Raw genomic sequence first — 22292 nt, 5'->3', positions numbered from 1 at the left:
CCCAGTCACATTCCCAGCTCCTCCCTATCAATTTAGTGTTCCAAAAACAATTAATTTACAACACTCCACATGTGGTTACATGTATGTTTAAGTTTAGGCCTACAAGTCCAAATAACAATAACTAGTGTATATACAGTAAAACATTTCATAACGAACACTCTTACAATTAAGTTCAATAGCACACAGTAATTTTCTGTCCCTGTCAATATTCCAATACAATATCTGCAATGTGTGTTTACATAAAATAGGTTTGGGTTTCATTTGTTCAACCTCCTATTAACAGTCAGGGTCATGTTAGGACGTGCCAGGTTTGTTGGTGGAGAAAAGTAGGAGTACCCGGAGAAAAGCCACTGACCAGCGGCCTGTACCTGGCATTACCTGGATTCGAACTCGTGACCCAGTAGTGAAGGGCTTGTGGTATTAAGTCAGAGACATCTTAACCAGTCGGCCACCGCCGTGTGCATATAACAAACTTCTGAAAGTATATTTGTATAACAAGGTTGTTTTGTTGTTCTCCAGATGTTAATTATAACCATGTTTTTCTGTATTTTCCAATATTAAAAGGTATGTATAAATAAGCGAACACTGACGACTGGTATGTATCAATTAGACTCCCCAAACTTAATATTTCAAAACCTCATAAGATGATTAGATATGATTTTGGACTTAAAGACCCTACCTATAGAAGTTTCCCTCACATCTGGTAGAGGACACTCTTTTCAGACCCTCCAAGGATCTTTAGGTTATATTTGATTGGCCTAGGACTTATAATACAGTATTATTTTTCCAACGTTAACGCATACTACCAAAGAACCAATATATATTAAAAAGTAATAAAATCATAAAACCCCTTTGGGCTGAGACAGTAGACAGAATAACAAACCAAGGAGTAAAATTCTTAAGTTGTCAAACAAAAAGTATAAAAATCTTATCCCGAGGGGCGAGATCTCCTCTCACCAAAAGAGTGAACGATTCTTTTTCTCTTACCCTATGTGAGTATTTGCAAAGATCTTAACTGCCTATTAAATTGTACCTTGGTGAGATTACCTTGTACCATGTTTAGTTGGAGGAAGCTGAATTATCCAGAGAAGATCAATAAACCGATGATCAGTACTTTGGTAGCTTTCCTATTAGGGTTCAAACTTGAAACCCAGAGGTGAAGGAGTAGTGGTACTGTTGGAACACCTTGACCACTCTGCCTCAAAATTTTTAAATGTAAAAGTAATCTATTTACTAGAGGACACATCTGATGTGCTGTGTTTTTGTGTGCATTTGATAACTATAGTCAAACTTATCTATAATATAGATCTTTACACTTTATACACAGACCAAATTGTGTTATAAACATCCATTTTAAACACTTAAAAGTGGTTTAAAAATTATAAGCAGGTGGTCTTTATACAGAAATTGTGCTAAGGCAGAATTTACAATAATCAACATCTTTATATCAAATATTGAAAGAAATGCTGATGCTAAACTGTTTTATTGTTTCAAATCATATTGGAATGATATCCGTGTACAGAATGTACATACACATGTGTTAGCTACAATTTGTACTCCATTCTCTGGTGAGGTATCTTGATGCAAGAAAAGTAGGAAGTCATTTGGAATAAAAGAACTATTTTGATTTTAATAATGAATTCTGAGATACTTTGTTGCTTGGTGTGGTTTGATTAGCATGTTTAATACCAAGGATCGAAGAAATCTGGAGTACCTAGAGAAAAACTAAAAAAAAACAGCATTAATACAGGAAAACTGCCACAAATGGGATTCAAACTCTGTGACATTGAGTGTCTTGTTGTATTTTGTCACATTTTAACCATGCACCCATTCACATGCACTGCAACTCCAATAGAATGTCTTGTAGTTTGTTGGGTTTTTTTCTCTAAAGAATAATCAGGAGTACTGGGTTTTTAAATCACATAATACCACAGCTATTTATTACTAAATACATAATTTTAATGTCTTTCTTACATGTATACCAGTACTTGGCTTGAAGGGAAACTATACATACTGTACATATTATCAAATGAAAACACTTGGACAAGAAAAGTAAATATTTTTGATTTTCCATATATTATTAAGCAGGTTGTACCCTGTATGCTAAATTACCTTTAAAGAAATCAGAATCTTTGATTTTAATACTTTTTCTATTTATTTACTTATCAATTTGGCAATTGATGTTCTATTCAATAGTGAAATCTCAAAGTCAATTAGGTTACTAAAAAGTCTGATGAACTGGTTAGTGAGTTATTCTACAATATCCAAGATTGGTAGGGCCACTTTTTCGAATTGGACACACAGGTGTATTAAAAGGTTGTTGCGATGACAAGGGATTCCAGATAGCCTTAAACTTGTGTCTTTTCCATTTATCTTATGCTATGTGCGGTCACATCCAAAACAAACTGCTCTCATGGTATTCAGTGGTATCTTTTGATAACTTTTCCTGGAACGAGAAAATCAAATACTGGTAAACTATTGATCAGTAAAAGCATAAATATTTCAAGCTGTATATTTTACTGTTGCATTGCACCTTACACTTCTTCGACACACAGAATTGTCATGCTTTTTTTCATATTAAGTAGTATGTATTTGTAATATTAATGTAAGCAAATATCTACAAAATAGACAAACTTGGGGAAAACTTTAGCTGTTCTTCATCAAGCAAGTGATCTTATTATGACAATTCAAAATAATTCTGACTTAGTCATTAAAATCTAAACCAGACATTTTAATCACTTAACTTTCCTCAGAGGCTCGGATCATATCAAATGCTTGTTAAGAAAATAATATGTAATGGAAAAAAATGAAGATTTGCTGACACCTTTTCAAGAGACAATATATACATGCACATCTATATAGGCATTCATGTACATTCAGAATCTCCTCCATTATGCTGTATTCATGTTTCGCTGGATAAGGTAATGTCTCCTCTTAGTTTTGATGACTGCATACATGGTGCATCTTTGACATCCCATATTTTGAAGTGATAAGTAATGGCCTTTACATATGTCAATCTTTATAGGCCTGCAAAACACAAATACCATCAACAGTATTTGAAACATAATTGTACCTAGGCTATAGGTAAGTTACATTTTGTGATGATCCAGATATAAAAACATTATTAGACTTGAAGATTGAATAAAAAATAATGTGAACTTATAAATGTTCCATACATGCACGCAATAATACATACAATGCAGTACATATATATACATGTATATATTTTTGGCAGAATGACAAACCCCTGTGCATATATGTTTTGTTCAGGTATTGTGTTGCATGTATCTTACTATTAGGAATACATGATGCAGTATTATAATTGAATAAAATGAAGATATTCACATACAATATCATATAACTATATATACTATACAGCATAATTGTATCTCTGTCATGGCTCTACTTCATTCGCTTATAATTCATTTACATAATATATTTATCAAAACAAGAAGATATTTTTATCTTGTGCATTAATGCAATACAGATATACCATGTATTTAGAATTTACATAATCATTTTGAAGTGGTAGATCTACTGGTACTTTCTGTGTGCCATACTGTTATTCCTCTGTTAAGTGCATATGGATCACCGGATCACCCAAGGAATATACGATCTCATTTCTATGCCGTCTTTGTGATTGTGAAATCAATTCTCTCCTTCTGAAAAAAACCCCAAACATCAACATGCAATATTAATTCGTATGTCTTTTCAATCACTTACATTGATACATGTACATAGATAAATTACAAGCATAATATAACAAGAGGCCCAGAGGGCCTGTATCGCTCACCTGGTTTTTTGTTAGTAATTATCACAAGACTCAGACAATTAGAAAAATAAGCAAAATTGACTCCCAAAGTTTAATTTTGAATCACAACCATACAATGATGCTATTGATACCATACAAATATGCTATCCAATATATAGGTTCAGAGACAAAGTAATTTATATGAAAATAGTAGCCTAATTGACCTTTTGACCTCGCATCTATTGCCGTCTAAGGCCCCGGGGGTCAGCCCTATCATTTGTACAATTTCAAATCCCAACCCTATAAGGATGCTACCATTGCATTATAAGTGCTCTTCCATTCTTAGTTGCAGAGAAGAAGTCGTTTATATGGAAATAGCTAAATTGACCCCTTTTGACCCCACCCTTCAGGCCCCCGTGGGGTCAGCCCCATCATTTGCAAAATTTTGAATTCAAACCCTATAAGGATGTAACCATTGCATTATGAGCGTAATCCCATGTTAAGTTGCAGAGAAAAAGTTATTTATATGGAAATAGACCACTTTTGACCCCGCCCCTCAGGCCCCCGGGGGGTCAGCCCTATCATTTGCACAATTTTGAATTCCCACACTATAAGGATACTACCATTGTTTGTTTGTTTGTTTGATTTATTAACGTCCTATTAACAGCTAAGGTCATGTAAGGACGGCCTCCCATGTATGCGGTGTGTTGCGTGTATGTTGTGCGGGGTGAGTGTACTGGGAGACTGTACTACCATTGTATTATGGGTGCTATAACGTGCTTAGTTTCAGAGAAGAAGTCGTTTATATGGAAATAGCCAAATTGGCCCCTTTTGACCCCGCCCCTCAGGCCCCCTGGGGGTCAGCCCCATCATTTGTACAATTTTGAATCCCCATCCTATAAGGATGCTACCATTGCATTATGGGTGCTATCCCATGCTTGGTTTCAGAGAAGAAGTCGTTTATATGGAAATAGCCAAATTGAACCCTTTTGACCCCGCCCCTCAGGCCCCCCGGGGGTCAGCCACATCATTTGTACAATTTTGAATCCCCAACCTATAAAGATACTACCATTGCATTATGAGTGCTATCTCATGCTTAGTTTCAGAGAAGAAGTCGTTTATATGGAAATAGCCAAATTGACCCCTTTTGACCCCGCCCCTCAGGCCCCCGGGGGGTCAGCCCCATCATTTGTACAATTTTGAATCCCCACCCTATAAGGATGCTACCATTGCATTATGGGTGCTATCCCATGCTTGGTTTCAGAGAAGAAGTCGTTTATATGGAAATAGCCAAATGGACCCCATTTGACCCCGCCCCTCAGGCCCCCGGGGGGTCAGCCCCATCATTTGTACAATTTTGAATCCCCACCCTATAAGGATGCTACCATTGCATTATGGGTGCTATCCCATGCTTGGTTTCAGAGAAGAAGTCGTTTATATGGAAATAGCCAAATGGACCCCATTTGACCCCGCCCCTCAGGCCCCCGGGGGGTCAGCCCCATCATTTGTACAATTTTGAATCCCCACCCTATAAGGATGCTACCATTGCATTATGGGTGCTATCCTATGCTTGGTTTCAGAGAAGAAGTCGTTTATATGGAAATAGCAAAATGGACCCCATTTGACCCCGCCCCTCAGGCCCCCGGGGGGTCAGCCCCATCATTTGTACAATTTTGAATCCCCATCCTATAAGGATGCTACCATTGCATTATGGGTGCTATCCCATGCTTGGTTTCAGAGAAGAAGTCGTTTATATGGAAATAGCCAAATTGACCCCTTTTGGCCCCGCCCCTCAGGCCCCTGGGGGGTCAGCCCCATCATTTGTACAATTTTCAGTTAGTAGCCCATAAGGATACTACCAGCCAAATTTTGTTGAAATCCGACCAGCGGTTATGGAGAAGAAGTCGATTGTTGACGGACGGACGGACGGACGGACGACGGACGACGGACGCGGACGGGACGCCACGGTATGGCATAAGCTCACCTTGGTCCTTCGGACCAGGTGAGCTACAAGCACTATTAACTAATAATAGCATAAACATATATATGTATATACTATATAGTGTACACGAACTGCATATTTAAAACAGAACTCTTAACAAAATAGGCCTAATTATACTTCATTCTTCAGTTTTTAATTCAAACAAGAATCGCATATATTCACCTGTTTCGCGTGGTCTTAGGAACTGCATGTCCCATCTCTAGTTTATCACAAACATCTTCAGATTTGTATTTCTGGTTCAGTACATTATACGGACGCATTGTTGTGCTAGAACACATCAAACAAAAACGTAGTGCTTTCCTTCGTGTTGATTTCATGCCAATTCATGGGCGCAGCCATTTTGGAATATGACGTACATATCACGTGAACATACCACGTGCCCCTCCATGCATGCACTCGAGGTGATATATTTCCGAAGGTTCACGGAAATTACTCCGAGATGTCGCGATTGCCTTTTCAGGTGCCATGACTTTATATTCATTGTAATGTCATCAGAGTGATCTCCCTTATTATAATTAGCTCCGGAAGTTCCGGGTTACAGCTTTAGTATTTACTTTCGGTTTGGTGTTACTATGCATATGGATGCTACGTCCAAAAGGTTAGTTTCTAAGCTATGCAATGCATATATTTTACTGTCTTTTTTTTTTGTAAGAACTTGACTTACTAATCCACCTAATCGATTTCACATAATCCTGCATTTGAGTAACAAATTTATCCCTCAAATACAGGACTATTACTCATATACGGGATGGTCCCCAACCTGTTTAATACATTTGTACGTGTAACCACATATAAAATATATGTATTTCTGTCTATTTTTTCATATAGAAACTATACATGGCCCTGTGGTGTAACGTTAATTACATGTCATGTACTAAGCCTAGTATACTACTCCAACAATGTTTGAGGTGTAGCACGACGAGACACTTTTGGTCTTTACGTCGTGTCGGTATTACACATCAGAAGTTTCTCAATATCGAGATCTAATATTATTGGATTAGTCATGTAGACCTACATGTACATTGTATACGCACCTACATGTACCAGTACCAGTGCTAGTAATTATAATAGGCCTATAATATACATCGTAGATACATGCATAGCTTTAGGCCCCAGTCACAGATATGTACAGAATCTGCAACGCCTATGGGAGTCTATTGTATCAAAAGGAAAATCAAATTAATTTTAATTATGTATGAAAGTTAAAATACTTTAATAATATTTTAAGGCAATACATCAGTATTAGAATCGTGTATAATAAGATATCAATTGATTTTATAGCACGATCAGGTTATCCAAACTAAGGAGTTACCTGCATATCACATGTACATTACATAAAATGTAACCATAAACTTGTTGTTGTTTTGGTGTCGGATCAATATATAGTAAAGGTAAAATTAAAAAGCATTATACATGTATCATATATACTTTCTTTATTATCATTGGCATTACCAGTATGTTGACATGCTTGAAAGGATAGTAAACTAAACAAAAGAAACTCCTAAATTAGGTATTGAGGGATAGCAATATGAACTGTTAGCTAACACACTCAGTTGGTCACATTTGTTGTAAATATACAGTAAGTAGTCTCAAGTACATAATATGTTCACAACACAGTGGGGTTAACTCATTCGCAGGGTTATATTACTAGGGGGAGACAAAATGAAGAGACTTGCTAAAGGGAGATACCACTTGGAGCTACATGTATTTCATTATGTTATAAATCATATCACATTTAAAGTAAATTGAAGTAGATCGGATTAAAACAAGACTTCCAGGGAAGTGGATGTGTCGCCTGCACAGCACATTAAACATCACAAAAAATAGTTATTTACAGTTGAAATAATGTTAATAATTAAGTGAATTATCAAGTCCCGTAAATCTTACAAATATTGGCAGATTTTAACCAGTATCAAACCAATCCTAGATCTCATTGATATCAAGCAATATATACAACATTTGGTTAGAATCAGATAATAATTATTAAAGTCATCGCTTGGAAACCAAGAAATTGTCTGTTTTAACAATTATAAAAGTCCCGTAACTCATGTTAATATTAACAGATTTTGACCAGTATCAAACCAATCCAGGATCTCATTGATATAAAGCCATAAATCAAATTTGGTTGAAATCAAACAATTAATACTAATATTTATCGAGCAGAAGCCATGGATTTATCTGTTTTGACAATTTTAAAGTTCCGTAACTCTGGCAAATATTGACGGATTTTGACGAGAATCAAACCCATTCGAGATCTAATTATTATAAAGCAAAACATATACCAAATTTAGTTGAAATCAGACAATAAATACTAAAGTTATCCAGGAAAACCATGGATTTATCTCAGAACTCTTGTACATATGAACAGATTTTGACAAGTACGTATCAAACCAATCAAAAATCTCATTGATATTAAGCAATATATAAAGTTTGGTTGAAATCAGACAATAAATGCTTAACACGTTATCGCATGGAAACCGTTTTCCACCGCCGCCACCAACGCTGATATAGTGATATGTATATGTCGCACTTCTTTTGCAGGCGACACAAAAAGGACCTGCTATACTTTGTATAGTTTATTATATACTTGTAATAGTGCATACATGTAATTGAACCAATAAGAATTTCCATGTATGACGCCAATATAAAAATCAGTTGTCTAGGCCTCTAGGTCCTTGATAAGATTTCAGCCTATTTGAATCATGTGGCAATTAATAAAGGTCAAGGTCGTTCATCTTAACAAACTTAGTAGCCCTTCATCCTAGCATATCACATTCATGTAGTTATCAGATGACACAGTATATGTATGGACAGTATCTATGATGTAATAACACTACTACAATGACATCACTGATATCAGCACAAATCCTACAAGTTACACTGTTGTTTTCAATATATAAACTGATTCTGACATACAGTATGAATAATGACATGATATCAAAGAAGTGGAAATATCATGCATTTGTGACATCACAAGTTTTGAATTTTTCACTTGAAAATACATTTTCATAAATAATTATATGAAAGTCTCTTTTACCCACATTTCATCGAAAAGAATCTGTTGTGTAAATAAGAAATTGATAATATTAATAGATAATATCCGCCTGACCGAACACCCAATCTTTTACATACACATACTTTTTAGAGAACAAGAAAAGCTAAATAGTCGTGTTTTTAAAGGGAAATTTTAAATCACAAAATAACGCTATTGCTATAGGTTTTCATGAATAGCGGGCAATTGATTAATGAATAAAGTTAAATAAGCAGAATTCATGCCATATGGATTGTATGACACCCAATAAGTTATTATTGCATGAGTTAGTTTTTGGAATAAAACAAGAAATTTCAGCTCAACATAAACCTTGCAAGTTGCATTATTTCCGTTGATCAACAGAAATTTAGTACCCATGACAGCCCTACATATTACCTCCCTTTATTCAATCCCAATGAACCCTACCATTTTTTCCTTAACTTTAGAAATGCGTTTACAGTACTGGTTTTTGAAGAATGTTTGTCTTTTAAGTTCAGTACAGCTTCAGTAAAACATTAAAATGCTTTATGATGAAATCATATCATTATCAAATTTACAGATTTCAAAGAGTTTCATACACATGAATTATATCTTATATGTGTAACAAATTACATAGAATTCTTGTAAAATATTCAATCTGATTAGTGAAGGAATATACATGTATACGGTCCATGTATCTGTTTGTATAATTTTCTTTAAAATTTGTTAGTAGGGGAGATAACTCCATAATTGCAGGATATTTTCAGCACAAACCAGCATTTAACTTTGCAAAAAATTATATTCATATTTAGGCCATCTGACCCGAAGGGTTAGGATGACCTATTGTCATCATGCACCGTCCGTCATCGTGCGCCGTCCACCGTGCACCGTCCGTCGTCGACCGTGCACCGTCCACCGTGCGTAAACTTTTCACTCAAACGACTTCCTCTCAATAACCGAAAGGCCCAGGGTACTGGTATTTGGCCTGCAGTATGCTGGGATGAAGGGCTACCAAGTTTATTCAAATTAATGACCTTGACTGTCATTTAAGGTCACAGGGGTCAAATAGGTTAAAATCCTTAAACGACTTCTTGTGAATAACTAAGAGGCCTAGAGACCTGATATTGGGCCCCTGATATGCTGGGATGAAGGGCTATAAATTTTATTCAAATAGATGACCTTGACCTTCATTCAAGGTCACAGGGTTCAAATAGGCTAAAAATTTTAAACGACTTCTTCTCAAGAACCAGATGACCCAGGGTACTGATATTGGACCTGTAGCATGCTGGGATGAAGGCCTACAAAGTTTGTTCAAATGAATGACCTTGACCCTCATTTAAGATCACAGGGGTCAAAAAGGCTAAAATCATTTAAATATCTTCTTGAGAATAACTAAGAGGCCTAAAGACATGATATTGGGCCCCTGACATGCTGGGATAAAGGGCTATCAAGTTTGTTCAAATGAATGACCTTGATCTTCATTCAAGGTCACAGGGGTCAAAAAAGCTTAAATCTTTAAACGACTTCTTCTCAAGGACTAGAAGGCCTAGGGTACTGGTATTAGACATGTAGCAGGCTGGGATAGAGGGCTACCAAATCTGTTCAAATGAATGTGTTTGGCTTTCATTCAAGGTCACAGGGGTCAAATAGGCTAAATAGGCTAAAATCTTTAAATGACTTCTTTTCAAGAACCGATAGGCTTGGGGTTCTCATATTATGCCTGCCACCTGCTTGGATGAAGGGCTACCAAGTTTGTTCAAATGAATAACCTTGACCTTCATTCAAGGTCACAGGGGTCAAATAGGCTTAAATCTTTAAACAATTTCTTCTCAAGAACCGAAAGGTCTAGGATTCTCATATTGGGCCTGCTGCATGCTTGGATGAAGGGCTACCAAGTTTGTTCAAATTAATGGCCTCGACTGTCATTTTAGGTCACAGGGGTCAAATAGGTTAAAATCCTTAAACGACTTCTTGAGAATAACTAGGAGGCCTAGAGACCTGATATTGGGCCTGTGACATGCTGGGAAGAAGAGCTACTAAATTTGTTCAAATGAATGACCTTGACCTTCATCCAAGGTCACAGGGTCAAATAGGCTAAAATCTTAAAATATTTTTTTTTTAATAACAAAGAGGCCTAGAGACCTGTTATTGGGCCTGTGACATGCTAGGATGAAGGGCTACCATATTTGTTTTAAAAGAAATGACCTTGATTTTCATTCAAGGTTACAGGTGTCGAAATGGCTAAAATCTTTAAATGACTTAAATAATGTTGTATTGTGCAAATAGTCAGATGACCGTTAAGGCCCATGGGCCTCTTGTTAGAATATAGCTAAATGAGACATTCTTAGTCAAATTTTATGTGCAACTACAATGTCTGTTTGTATATATAGCTGTGATCTACTTGTTGCTTTATATAATTACACTGTATATAGGTATACAGACAGATATTAATGTAAATACATTGTACATGTATATATATGTTTCAAAATTTGGTCTAATGCTATATGGCTTAATTACTTTGTGCAATAATTTTATGATAGCTAGAACAGGTTCTAGAATAAGAAAATTATTACATTTTTGATGCTTTTCATTTTCTTTATCTGTAAATTTTATGTTAAATATTGATGAACTAGAAATTTTTCATTATACATTGTGTACATGTATCTAAATTAAAAAAGACTTTTAAAAATCATGTTTATGGAAGAAATTCTCTCAAAGTAAAATCAAATTTCTTCAGCAGCTTGTTTAATGTTAAATAGATAATGGAATTGGTGTTTTTTTATTTGGGGGTTGGGGTTGAGTTGTACACAATGTGTGTCACATACATATCGGTATATGGTCCGATATGTAAAAATGTAATTCACTTTTAGTTAAACTTTCATTTAACTTCCGTTACTGTGACATAACATGTAGAATTTCCAAGTCTCTTGTCTTTGTTGGGTTTTTTATTCAGTGGTTGCATCTGTCCAGTTACTGCAAATCTTCCATTTTACATATTTGGATGTGCCAGGTTTATATAATTAGATACTCAAGGCAAACCGGAGTACTCAGAGAAAAACCATTGATCAGCAGTCAATACCGAACAAATTACTGGGAATCAAACTCGCGATTGAAACCAGGGCTTGTGGTATTCTGTGTGGACATCTCAACCATTCACCAGCCATATACAATTATAGCCCTATGTAACGTGGAATACAGTACATCTAGAATTGTCTCCCTGGAAAGAAGTATTTAAAATTTTCTCGAGAGCGAAGCTGAGAGAAAACATTTCTTTCCATGGAGTCAAATTTGTCGAACTGCAAAATATAAACAACAGTGTTGCCAAGAATAATAGCCATGACAGCCCCCTTTTTTCTAAACTAATGTGCAATGTTTGTATGTGCTGTAGCTAGCAAGGTTTCAGAGAAAAAAAACCCATTATGAATATAAATTAATCAAACATACGCCAACGATTTTGACATCTTCCTTGCTTACATCGTTTTACGACACAGAACAAGTAGATCTATATATACATGTACTTAGCAAAGATTGTCAATAGAATTGAGAACTTTTTAATTCGAACAATCGGAAAACTCAAATTTTTATCTTGGTCCCTTTGAGTTCATATTAACCGAGTTCCACTGTAATATATATATATATATATATATTATATGTAAAATAAATCTGTAATGAATTTTTGACAAAAATTTCCATAACACTTAGTGGCTATATGATATAGTGATTGTGAAAATATTAATCAACACACAACGTTCCACTTCACATGTACATGTGTATATGTAGCTGCAATATAGTAGCTCAAAAGTTTTTTTGACAGATAATGTTGTCATCTTAAGAAATTAGGTATAGCAGTCCGGGTACGTATATTCCTTCTAGTGTATATATGTAATGTGAAATGTGATGCAAACTGAAAAAAAATCTTCTGTGATCCGTGTGATTCTAATGCCTGATCTGTATCACACATATGTGATGTCTGCATATAGGGTACAAAATATTTATGTACACTATTACAAATTTGGAGGTCTATTTATAGCAATATCGAATTTTCACCAAAATGGTACACCCATTTCCAGTTCTTGTACACCAAAAATATTTAACAACATATTAGCACATAATGTTAGAAAACTATATTCAAAATTTCAAAAACATTCATGACTGGTAAAGTTGTCATCTAAAAGACAAATTACTGTTGGGTAGGTTTTTTTCAAGAAAAATCATATGTCCTTATAAAGCTCATATAATGATAAATTTAAGGGTGCAAACTATTTTATTTCTATTAAAATGATATGTTTTCATTTTTAATGATTATATTAGGCAAAAAAAAACCCAATGATAATGTTTGAGAACAGTTAACAAATAAACTTTGGTCAAAATTATTTATAAAAATCTGATATTAGTTTGAACCTTGTGGTTTTGAAATGAATTTTAGCTGCATGCATGAAAGTGAGCAAATAAGCCAATTACCTCCCCTTTCCCATCCCAGGTGAAAATCTTGTTTTCTTCCTGCAATTTTAGACAAACACACAATGATTTCATAATATTTGTCCCAGCAAAATGACTTCAAAATCACTTTAATTTAAAGTTATGATTAATTTTGTTTTCGGTCCATTTATCAGTATTGGTCACTTATTAGTACGCATATGGTTATTCAACTTCGCTAGCCGAGGGTATTAAGTCCGATTATCTTCGTAGTAGAAAGAGAATCGGCCTAATACCCTTGGCTAGCGAAGTTGATGGTTATTTCGAAGGTGAAAAAGATGGAGTTACAAGCTTGGTTGGGGCTGTGGTTGCCGAGTGGTTAAGATGTCTCAACATATTTACCATAAGCCCTCTACATGTACATGTACAGGTCTTTGGGCTATCAGTTTGAATCCCATGTGGGATAGATTCGAGATACTGACTGCAGGTCATATTTTGAATCCCATGTGGGATAGATTCAAGATACTGACTGCAAGTCATGTCAGTGGTTTTTCTACGGGTACTCAGACTTTCCTCTATCATTTTCTTAAATGACCCTGCAATAAATACTGATTCAGATATTTAATTTAAATACTGGCATTGTAAAATGGACGAATTTAACAGAAACTAGCGGTGAAAATGTCGATTTTTGCCTGCTTGACCAAAAATTTCTCCCTCAAATGAATTTTCGCAGAGTCAGCCACTATCTCAGTCGATAGATCACGTCTGGATTTACTTAACTGTAAAATATCGTTAAAAACTTTGTGTAAATTTCTTTATTACCCAAATGGCGGTTATAACCTGGTTGATACATGTAGCTAAAAGATGTCATGGTTAACATTCGTTTCGAAGGAACGATAACTCTGTTATCGCACCTTACGTCCCTCATTTCATATAAATGAGTTGGCATTTGCTTATAAGGTAGTAAAACCTTGAGCTGTCTTTATCATTTACACTCAAGTAACCAACATCATACTGACGGAATCTGCTATTTAACATTCCTAAAAATGAGCAATTTATAGTTTGCACTGATTAAAAAGACAGTTTGTGTGCGCGCTTTATAATATCAGAATGGGGATACGCAAACTACACATGCAAGCCTAGTGTTACAGTCGGGTTTAAGTCAAATACTCTACCGTACGATAAACCATCAACGGAATAGTGTTTATAAATGAGGACATACAAAAGTATCATTATATTTTCTCGGTTCTCAGAATGATATACACCCAAGCGTGGCCGGCCATCAGAAGTTATCCACATTTCATCATCAAATTTATGTTTTTTAGTTATGATTGTATTCTTCGAATCGTTCTCGTGTATTGTCAATGTATTATTTGGTGACTGTGAACATTATTTCGATCTATGGTGAACGCATGCTATTTTTCTTTAACTCATTGTTTTTTCTTACTTGCAGATGACATTTTACACAGTACTGCCCAAAATAGTGGTGTCAACAACATGGAAGGAAAGCAGTTGGACATTGCAAGTAAAGAAATAAAATCGTTTATCTATTCAAGCAACTTTGAAGCATTAAAAACATATTTGAACAACACTGGCCATAAGGAGCGAAGACAAATTGTAAACCATGTCCAAGGGGATTGTGCACCATTTTTTCTCGCTTGTTACAAAGACCGAGAAGATATTGTGAAGTACATGTTGATGGAATGTAATCCCGACATTGAACTTCGCGGATTTTACCAAATATGTAAGGAAAACTTCAAAGAATGGGTGACTCCATTATGGGTGGCCGTCAGTGAAGAACATTTATCTCTTGTGAAACTCCTCGTAAGCTATGGAGCTGATGTGAACTCCACTACTTCCACCAACTCGACAGCAGTACGATGCGCTTGTTACTGCGGTAATTTAGACATTGTGAAATATCTAGTGGAAAATGGTGCAGATATTCACAAGCGGAATGTTTACGGTGGTACATGTCTTATCAATGCAACCAAAGGTTCACTTGAGTTGTGTCAGTTTTTGATTAGTCATGGCATAGCTGTCAATGCTACAACCATCAGTGGATACTCCGCTATGTATCATGCTATCGAGTTGGGGCGGCTGGATCTGGTGGAGTTATTTCTTACTGCTGGTGCATCTCATTTCGTGACAATTACCTCAGAAGTTCACATCCTCTATCTCGCAGCAATTCAAGGAAATCGGACGATATTCAATTACATCAGGGACAATACTGCGATGAAGATTTCTCGACTTGTGAATGGGTATGAGTTACTGGGCGCAACTATTATCGACGAATACAACAATATTTCGGAAGGAATAGATTTGTGGGAAATGGCGATGGAGTTAAGATTTGCTAATCCAGAGGCACCACTAAGAAAAATCCTTGCAAACGAAACAAAACAGGCTTACCAATTTCACAGAGAATGTGCAACACCTGAGCAGTGTAGAACTTTGGTAGGTGCAGACAAGGACACAATTTACATGCATGCCCTGCTAACGCGTGAAAGAATCCTAGGCACTCGCAACGAACAGACAATTTATGGAATACGTTACCGTGGAGCTGTGTACGCCGATTACAAACATTACCGGCGTGCGATCGATCTCTGGAAATATGCCTTTCTTTTACGAAGACATGCGGTACCTACGTCTGACGAGGACTTGGTATCAGACTTGCGAATGTTTGTCGACTTGTTCAAAGCGATTTCTGAACAGTCGTCATCAGATGAAAGCAGTGAGAAGGTAACAACTTAGTTTACTTTTGGTTCTTATTATTTGCAATATTACGAGAAATGCAAATCGGTAAATCATGAGATTTCTTTTGTTTCACGTCCTTTTAACAGAGAAGTATCTTTGGAAAAAAGAATGACCTATGATCAGTAACTGACACTGAAGTGTCAGATGTATGTATATGAAGTAATATTTTTTCTTTTAAACTCACAAGGTTAATACGGACTTTGATAATTTAGACAAAAACAATGAAGTGTATTATTTACATTACAGGTACAAAGCAGTGACATTGTGGATATCTTTGGCATGGTTGTGGAGCTACTACAGGAATTCACTGATGTTCTGAAAATCCGTCCTCTCGAAGAGAACACATATCGCACATTCAGGTCCCTACTTGTGTACACCATTGGTTTAATGAATTTATTCTTCGTTTCGATAGACCAGGATGTAGAGTGTGATAATTTCATCGACCATGTGAAGCGAGCAGTAATGCTTAACACAGCTAGCGAGGAGGGAGAGCAGCTTCTGCATTTAGCTTTGATGATAGATCCAAATGATACTGACAATGATGTTCCATCTATTGGTCTCATTCGATGTTTAATAACAACAGGAGCGTATGTGAATAGCACAGACAAGGAGAGGAACACACCACTCCACCACTGTATAGCATCATGGCGGAAACAAAGAAACAGTCCAAGGCGAGCAGGTCAATGGAAGGAATTGGCGTGGTCGTTGATAGAAAATGGCGCGCACATTGATGCTCGGAACTCTGGCAAAGATGTTCCATTGGAATTCCTGTTGAAGCAAGACCTATTGTGTCCACTCAAGTATATCACTTTGAAGTGTATGACAGCTAGGGTTATAGTTGACACAGGTATGTCGTACCGCGGTTATCTCCCTTCGCTACTGGAAGCTTTCGTGGAACTGCACAGATGACAGCATTATCGTGGGAAATAATTAATATGATCTTTCCCTTTCATACCTTGAGCATTGGCAGAGAAATGCCTTCCTGAGGAGGAGATCCAGTGTTTTCTTACCCGATGCTTGTCGAGTGTTAGATTGTCGTGAATCTCCTCTTAGGGTAGACAATTCCTTGTCAAACTATCTAGACTCCCCTGACCAGTGCTCGAACAAAAAAATAGGGTTGGCTGTTCAAATTAAGATCGTAAGCAATGGTTGATGTTTGTATTATTGTAACTTAGGACAGACTTATGACGAATATTTTCAACAAAATTAAAATTAAGTTCACATGTTAGTTTGTTTACGACAGCGAGTCAAAGATCACTGTCAAAATGGCGGAAATTACGTAAGAAGGGACCAGTCCTCGAACACCCCAATAAAAAAATAGAAATTGTATTTATGACAAGTTTTCTATGTATTCTAATATATTTAGATATATTCTTCAAAACAGCAACAAAAAATATTTTCTTAATCCAACACCTGTTCATATTCGACAAAAAACTAAGTCAACTCTTCGTAGGTAATACATCGGAAATCAGGGGTTAACACGTGTTTTAACGGGGCGGGAAGTGAACCGAGATTGATAAAATCTCATGTTTTCGTTATTCTTACCAAAAACATGTTACAGGTGTTATTTTTCTTTAAGAAGAGAAGTTTTGCTATATCATTTTAACATAATTAAATATTTTTAGAATATTTCTAACTTTTCATGCGATGCATGCCAACAGGCGCCATTCTATTTATCTTCCTTCCGGATGGGCTTCCTATCAACTGTATGTCCAATCTGGTAACAGTTTATTGCTTAATTGTACATTGCCTTTTAAGTTACTGTTCACTTACATAAAATGTAGAAGTTACTGTTCACTGACATAAAATGTAGAAGTTACTGTTCACTTACATAAAATGTAGAAGTTACTGTTCACTTACATAAAATGTAGAATAGAGGGAGGGGGTGGGGGCATTGTTAACAACAGGTTTTTGAAAATAAATTGTACTGAATGTCAAACACTCAACAGCCTCTTCAGTTTCGAGTATTTCAGAAACCAACTAAAATTTATGTAACTGATTCTAGTACCCTCTACCCTGTACCTTCTACCCTGTACCCCCTACCCACTACATGAGTTGCTATTATGGCCTATCCGCTTGCGCATGCGCGGGTTATGACGCCTTAGATGTTCGAGTGAATTACAATAGAGAAGGAATCGTTTCAATGAGCCTTTTATTACTTGATATAAAGGCAAATTTTCAAATACTTTCAAAACAATAACAGTCGGTAATTTTTTCCGCGTCATACTTGCGTACCCTGTACTCCGTACCCTGTACTCTGTACCCCATATCCTGTATCCCGTACCTTGTACCCTGTACCCGGTACCCTGTACCCCGTACCCTGTACCTCTACACTGTACCCCGTACCCCGTACCCTGTACCCGGTACCCTGTACCCCGTACCCTGTACACTGTAACCCGTACCCCATACCCTGTACCCTGTACCCTGGTCCCTGTACCCTGTAACCTCTACCCTGTACCTTCTACCCTGTACCCCCTACCCACGACATGAGTTGCTATTATGGCCTATCCGCTTGCGCATGCGCGGGTTATGACGCCTTAGATGTTCGAGTGAATTACAATAGATAAAGGAATCGTTTCAAGGAGTCTTTTATTACTTGATATAAAAACAAAAAATGCATATATCAAGTAATAAGAGGCTCCTTGAAACGATTCCTTAATGATATCTTGTAATTCACTCGAACATCTAAGGTGTCATAACCCACGCATGCGTAAGCTGTAATACCAATTCATGTAGGGGGTAGGGGTTACAGAGAAGAGGGTACAGGGTACAGGGTACAGGGTACATGGGAAATAGGAAATAAAGTTTAATCCTTCAAAAACATATTCTTTATCGGAAAAGAAATATCATTCCTGATATTGTTTTTCAAACTAAAAATGTATCTAATCATAAACATCTTGGTGTTTTCTTCTCTGAAGATGGTAAGTGGCCTCATCATATACATTTCATCTATAATAAAGCTAGTAAGCGTATTCTCTTACTTAAAGATGCTCCACCGCCGACAGAGCATTAATGAAATTCATCAATTGAACAATAATTGGGGTTTAATCGTGTATATACATATCTAATTAACACACCAAATAATATAAAATACTTCATATCGCCTTTTGTGCATGCGCAATCAGTACTTCATTCCATATAGGATATAGTGACACGGAATTTTTTCGGGATGCAATTAATTATTTTTCATATTTTAACTTGAGGTAGAATTAGAAGTTCAAACTTTTCAATGGTGGTAATGGTGTAAAGTAAGTAACTTTTGTAACTGAAGAAAAATACGAAATCGTCTGCTCTTGTTTTTGATAGTGAAAAAATACCATTTGTCAGCGGTGGAGCATCTTTAAGTCTGTTAAATATAAAATGAGTCGCAAAACACTCATCACTATATAATGCTTATATAAGACCCCTTACTTTAATAATTTTGATAACTGTAATCAACATGAGGTAGTATTAATTGACTCAATTCAATTAGATGCAGCTAGAGTTATAACAGGACTGCGAAAGGGAACCTCGCACTATAAACTGAACTTGGTTGGGACACCCTTGCTGCAAGATGGAAAACATAGACTAATTCTCTTGTGTAAAATTATTATAGGAGTTGCTCCCACTTACAACAGAATTGATTGAACCCTTTTTAAATAACGTAAATCCATATTTTCTAAGAAATGAATGAATCTTTACAATACCTGTATGCAGGTTAACTGCATATGCAAAAAGTTTTTTACCGTCTATAATTACAGATTATAATGAACTTGCAGCAAGGTTTGACTTAACTAATATTACATCATTATACCAATTTAAGCAACTCTTTCAAAGATATGTAAGTGACATTACCACACACACAACTAGGAACAATACATTTGTAAATACAGGTGAAAGGAAGTATAATATTTTATTATGTCAACTTAGAAATTCTTCAAGTGATCTTAATTCTGATCTTTAAAGGGACCATCTTATCGAATCACAAACTTGTATCTGTGGTAATGCTCAGGAAACGGTACAACATTATTTTCTTGATTGTGTGAAACATGATAATCCCCCAGAACTTTAAAAGATAAATTATTTGATGATAATCACAACCACTACAATCTAGATAGGATTCTATCAGGTTGTTGTGAATGTGAGGATCAGGCCAACAAATATATATTTGAGTGTACTATTGAGTTTCCACAAATAGATTTCCGAGCATATAATACAGTACATAAAAATAGTTTTGTTAATATTCCATGTAATGTAAAATACATTAGAAATACATTGACTGTACTACACAATAGTAAATAATCAAATCACTGTGCCTCTGATCACTGGTTGCCATTCCTCCATATAGATCTTATGGATGTTTTGTTTGATATTTTGAATATTTTATGCTTGTATGCATTATGTATTAATTATAATAGTTACTATGCAGTGCTGTTTAGGCGATGATTGAATTATATTTAGTTATTAACATAAATATGATTTTTCTGGAGATGGTTATAATTCAATCATCATCTTATAATTATGTCCTATATTTTCTAACACTATGATTATATAACAATTAAATGTAACTTAAAGATGCTCTACCGCCGTTAGAACATGAATGATATTTCTTATTTGAACAAAAATTGGTGTTTATATGTGCCTAAATAACACAAAAAATCACATAAAATATTTTTTCGCATGCGCAATCATTACTTCATTCCATACAGGATATAGCGCTACGGGGTTTTTTTCGGAATGAAATTAATTATTTTTCATATTTTTAACTTGAAGTAAAATTAGAAGCTCATACTTCAATGGTGGTAATAGTGTGAAGTAAGTAACTTTTGTAACTGAAGAAAAACATTAAATCGTCTGCTCCTGTTTTTGAATTTTGAAAATGAAAAAATACCATTTGTCAGCGGTGGAGCATCTTTAACCTATATAACCTTTTAAAAATCTTTCAAAGTGTATTCATAAATACAGCAAAACTGACATACTCACCTTAACTATATTACTTTAAGAACAGAATCCAGTATCCATGACTGGCCCCAAAACTCATGGGTGATGACCCATCATCTGTCACTCACTGAATTCACAATATATTATTATTACAATATGAATCTTATTATTCCTTATATGAATCTATGTAATATTCCAATATTTGTTGATCCTTCTTCTTATATGGATCTGTACGTTGCAATTGATATATTCACCTATGTAGACCGAAAGACCTACGGAATAAAATGACTGAATTAATGAATGACAAATGGCTAGTAAGCCGGTATGAAGATGTTTTGGTCTGTATCCTATGGGTGGATGGACGCCTTTCATTGAATACTGGATTCAGTACCAATAAGCTTTTAAAACCTGGCAATTTTCTTCTATATACATACAGTTTTTAGCGATTAAACATGATTAAAAAATATCTGTAACTACAAACTTCCATATTCAAATCTTGTATCTGATAATTATGATATGTTGATACTGATATATATTGTAAACAACACTGCGTATCTTTTCTTATATATCTTGCTATGTTCTAGTTGTTACCAAGGGAGAGAACTTATATATTCTATGCCTGTTGTTCAATTCTTTTTCAAATAATATTTTGAAATAAAATTTGTTGAAATTGGAAAATCAACACGAAGATTTCAGACCCCTTGCTCTTTTTTAAAATCTTAAAAAGAATAAGTAGTGTTATTTTAGAGGGAACACTGGTAGTACATTCGATATGCAAAGTTTAAAGAAAATCGGGCTGTGGGCAGCTTCTATTGGATTTGATCTAGCCTAAACTTTTGAAAAAAACGATGACTATGTACACGAAAATAATTCCGACAGCTTTTTCAAACTATATGCATTTCGTCCCCCGAAATTCACATCAAAGATTTGGAAGCAATAATCATTTAATTGGCCAATTCGATAGGTCAATGGAACGCGTCCCCAAACGTTAAAATTATGCTTACGTTAACGTTAATCGCGTTGGCAGGCTGACCCTACGATCGATAAATTGCAAGGGGACGTAACTCACGATGGATAGTGAAATTACCTACATACATGGATGGTTACAGTGTTAAAGGATATTTTTTTCAAACTTTCATTTCTCTCACACACAATGGCAGAGTTAACTGTTCTGCAATCAACACCTGTTCATTTTATCTCTAATCTCCATTTGCGTAAACTGTAAGAAAACACGCACGCTTAAAAATAAGCCTAATATATTTTTGGAAAAAAAATGATTTAGCAAAGCAAAATATACGTTGTCTTAATTTGTAGACTAGACATGGTCCCTGTAGTGATTCCTATATTTTAATGGGAGTTACCTTTCTTGTTTCAGTTCATTAACACTAATTTTTACGATACGAGAGTAGATTTTTATTTTTATTTTTTTTTCGAGCCTTCAA

The 22292-nt window shown here is 35.6% G+C and overlaps 1 protein-coding gene and 1 long non-coding RNA gene across 3 annotated transcripts; one reads left to right on the top strand and one right to left on the bottom strand.

Moving 5' to 3' along the window:
* Positions 1 to 1472: 1472 nt before the first annotated feature.
* Positions 1473 to 6218, bottom strand: LOC138334774 (uncharacterized). 2 transcript variants are annotated; one of them, XR_011210168.1, is made up of 4 exons: positions 5916 to 6218; positions 3494 to 3662; positions 2825 to 3027; positions 1473 to 2446 (listed from the first exon to the last, which is right to left on the bottom strand). It is a non-coding gene; the product is annotated as an uncharacterized lncRNA (long non-coding RNA). The 2 variants fall into 2 exon arrangements; XR_011210167.1 differs by having other exon boundaries at positions 1477 to 2446; positions 3512 to 3662; positions 5916 to 6214.
* Positions 6219 to 6282: 64 nt separating this feature from the next.
* LOC138334773 (protein fem-1 homolog C-like) lies at positions 6283 to 21557 on the top strand. The gene is made up of 3 exons (XM_069283494.1): positions 6283 to 6351; positions 14633 to 15915; positions 16177 to 21557. The coding sequence occupies exons 1-3, from the start codon at positions 6336 to 6338 to the stop codon at positions 16837 to 16839; spliced, it is 1962 nt and encodes a 653-aa protein (XP_069139595.1). The 5' UTR covers positions 6283 to 6335; the 3' UTR covers positions 16840 to 21557.
* Positions 21558 to 22292: the final 735 nt, after the last annotated feature.

The sequence above is a fragment of the Argopecten irradians genome, chromosome 11 (genome assembly GCF_041381155.1).
Source record: "Argopecten irradians isolate NY chromosome 11, Ai_NY, whole genome shotgun sequence".
Taxonomy (NCBI): domain Eukaryota; kingdom Metazoa; phylum Mollusca; class Bivalvia; order Pectinida; family Pectinidae; genus Argopecten; species Argopecten irradians.
Note: the sequence above shows the minus strand (reverse complement) of the source record. Positions and strands in the feature narration are given on the sequence as shown.

Excerpts from the sequence above, each read along its gene's own strand:
- LOC138334773 (XM_069283494.1), top strand. Across the intron at positions 15,916-16,176 it reads CAGATGAAAGCAGTGAGAAG|GTACAAAGCAGTGACATTGT; the intron begins GTAACAACTTAG and ends TTTACATTACAG.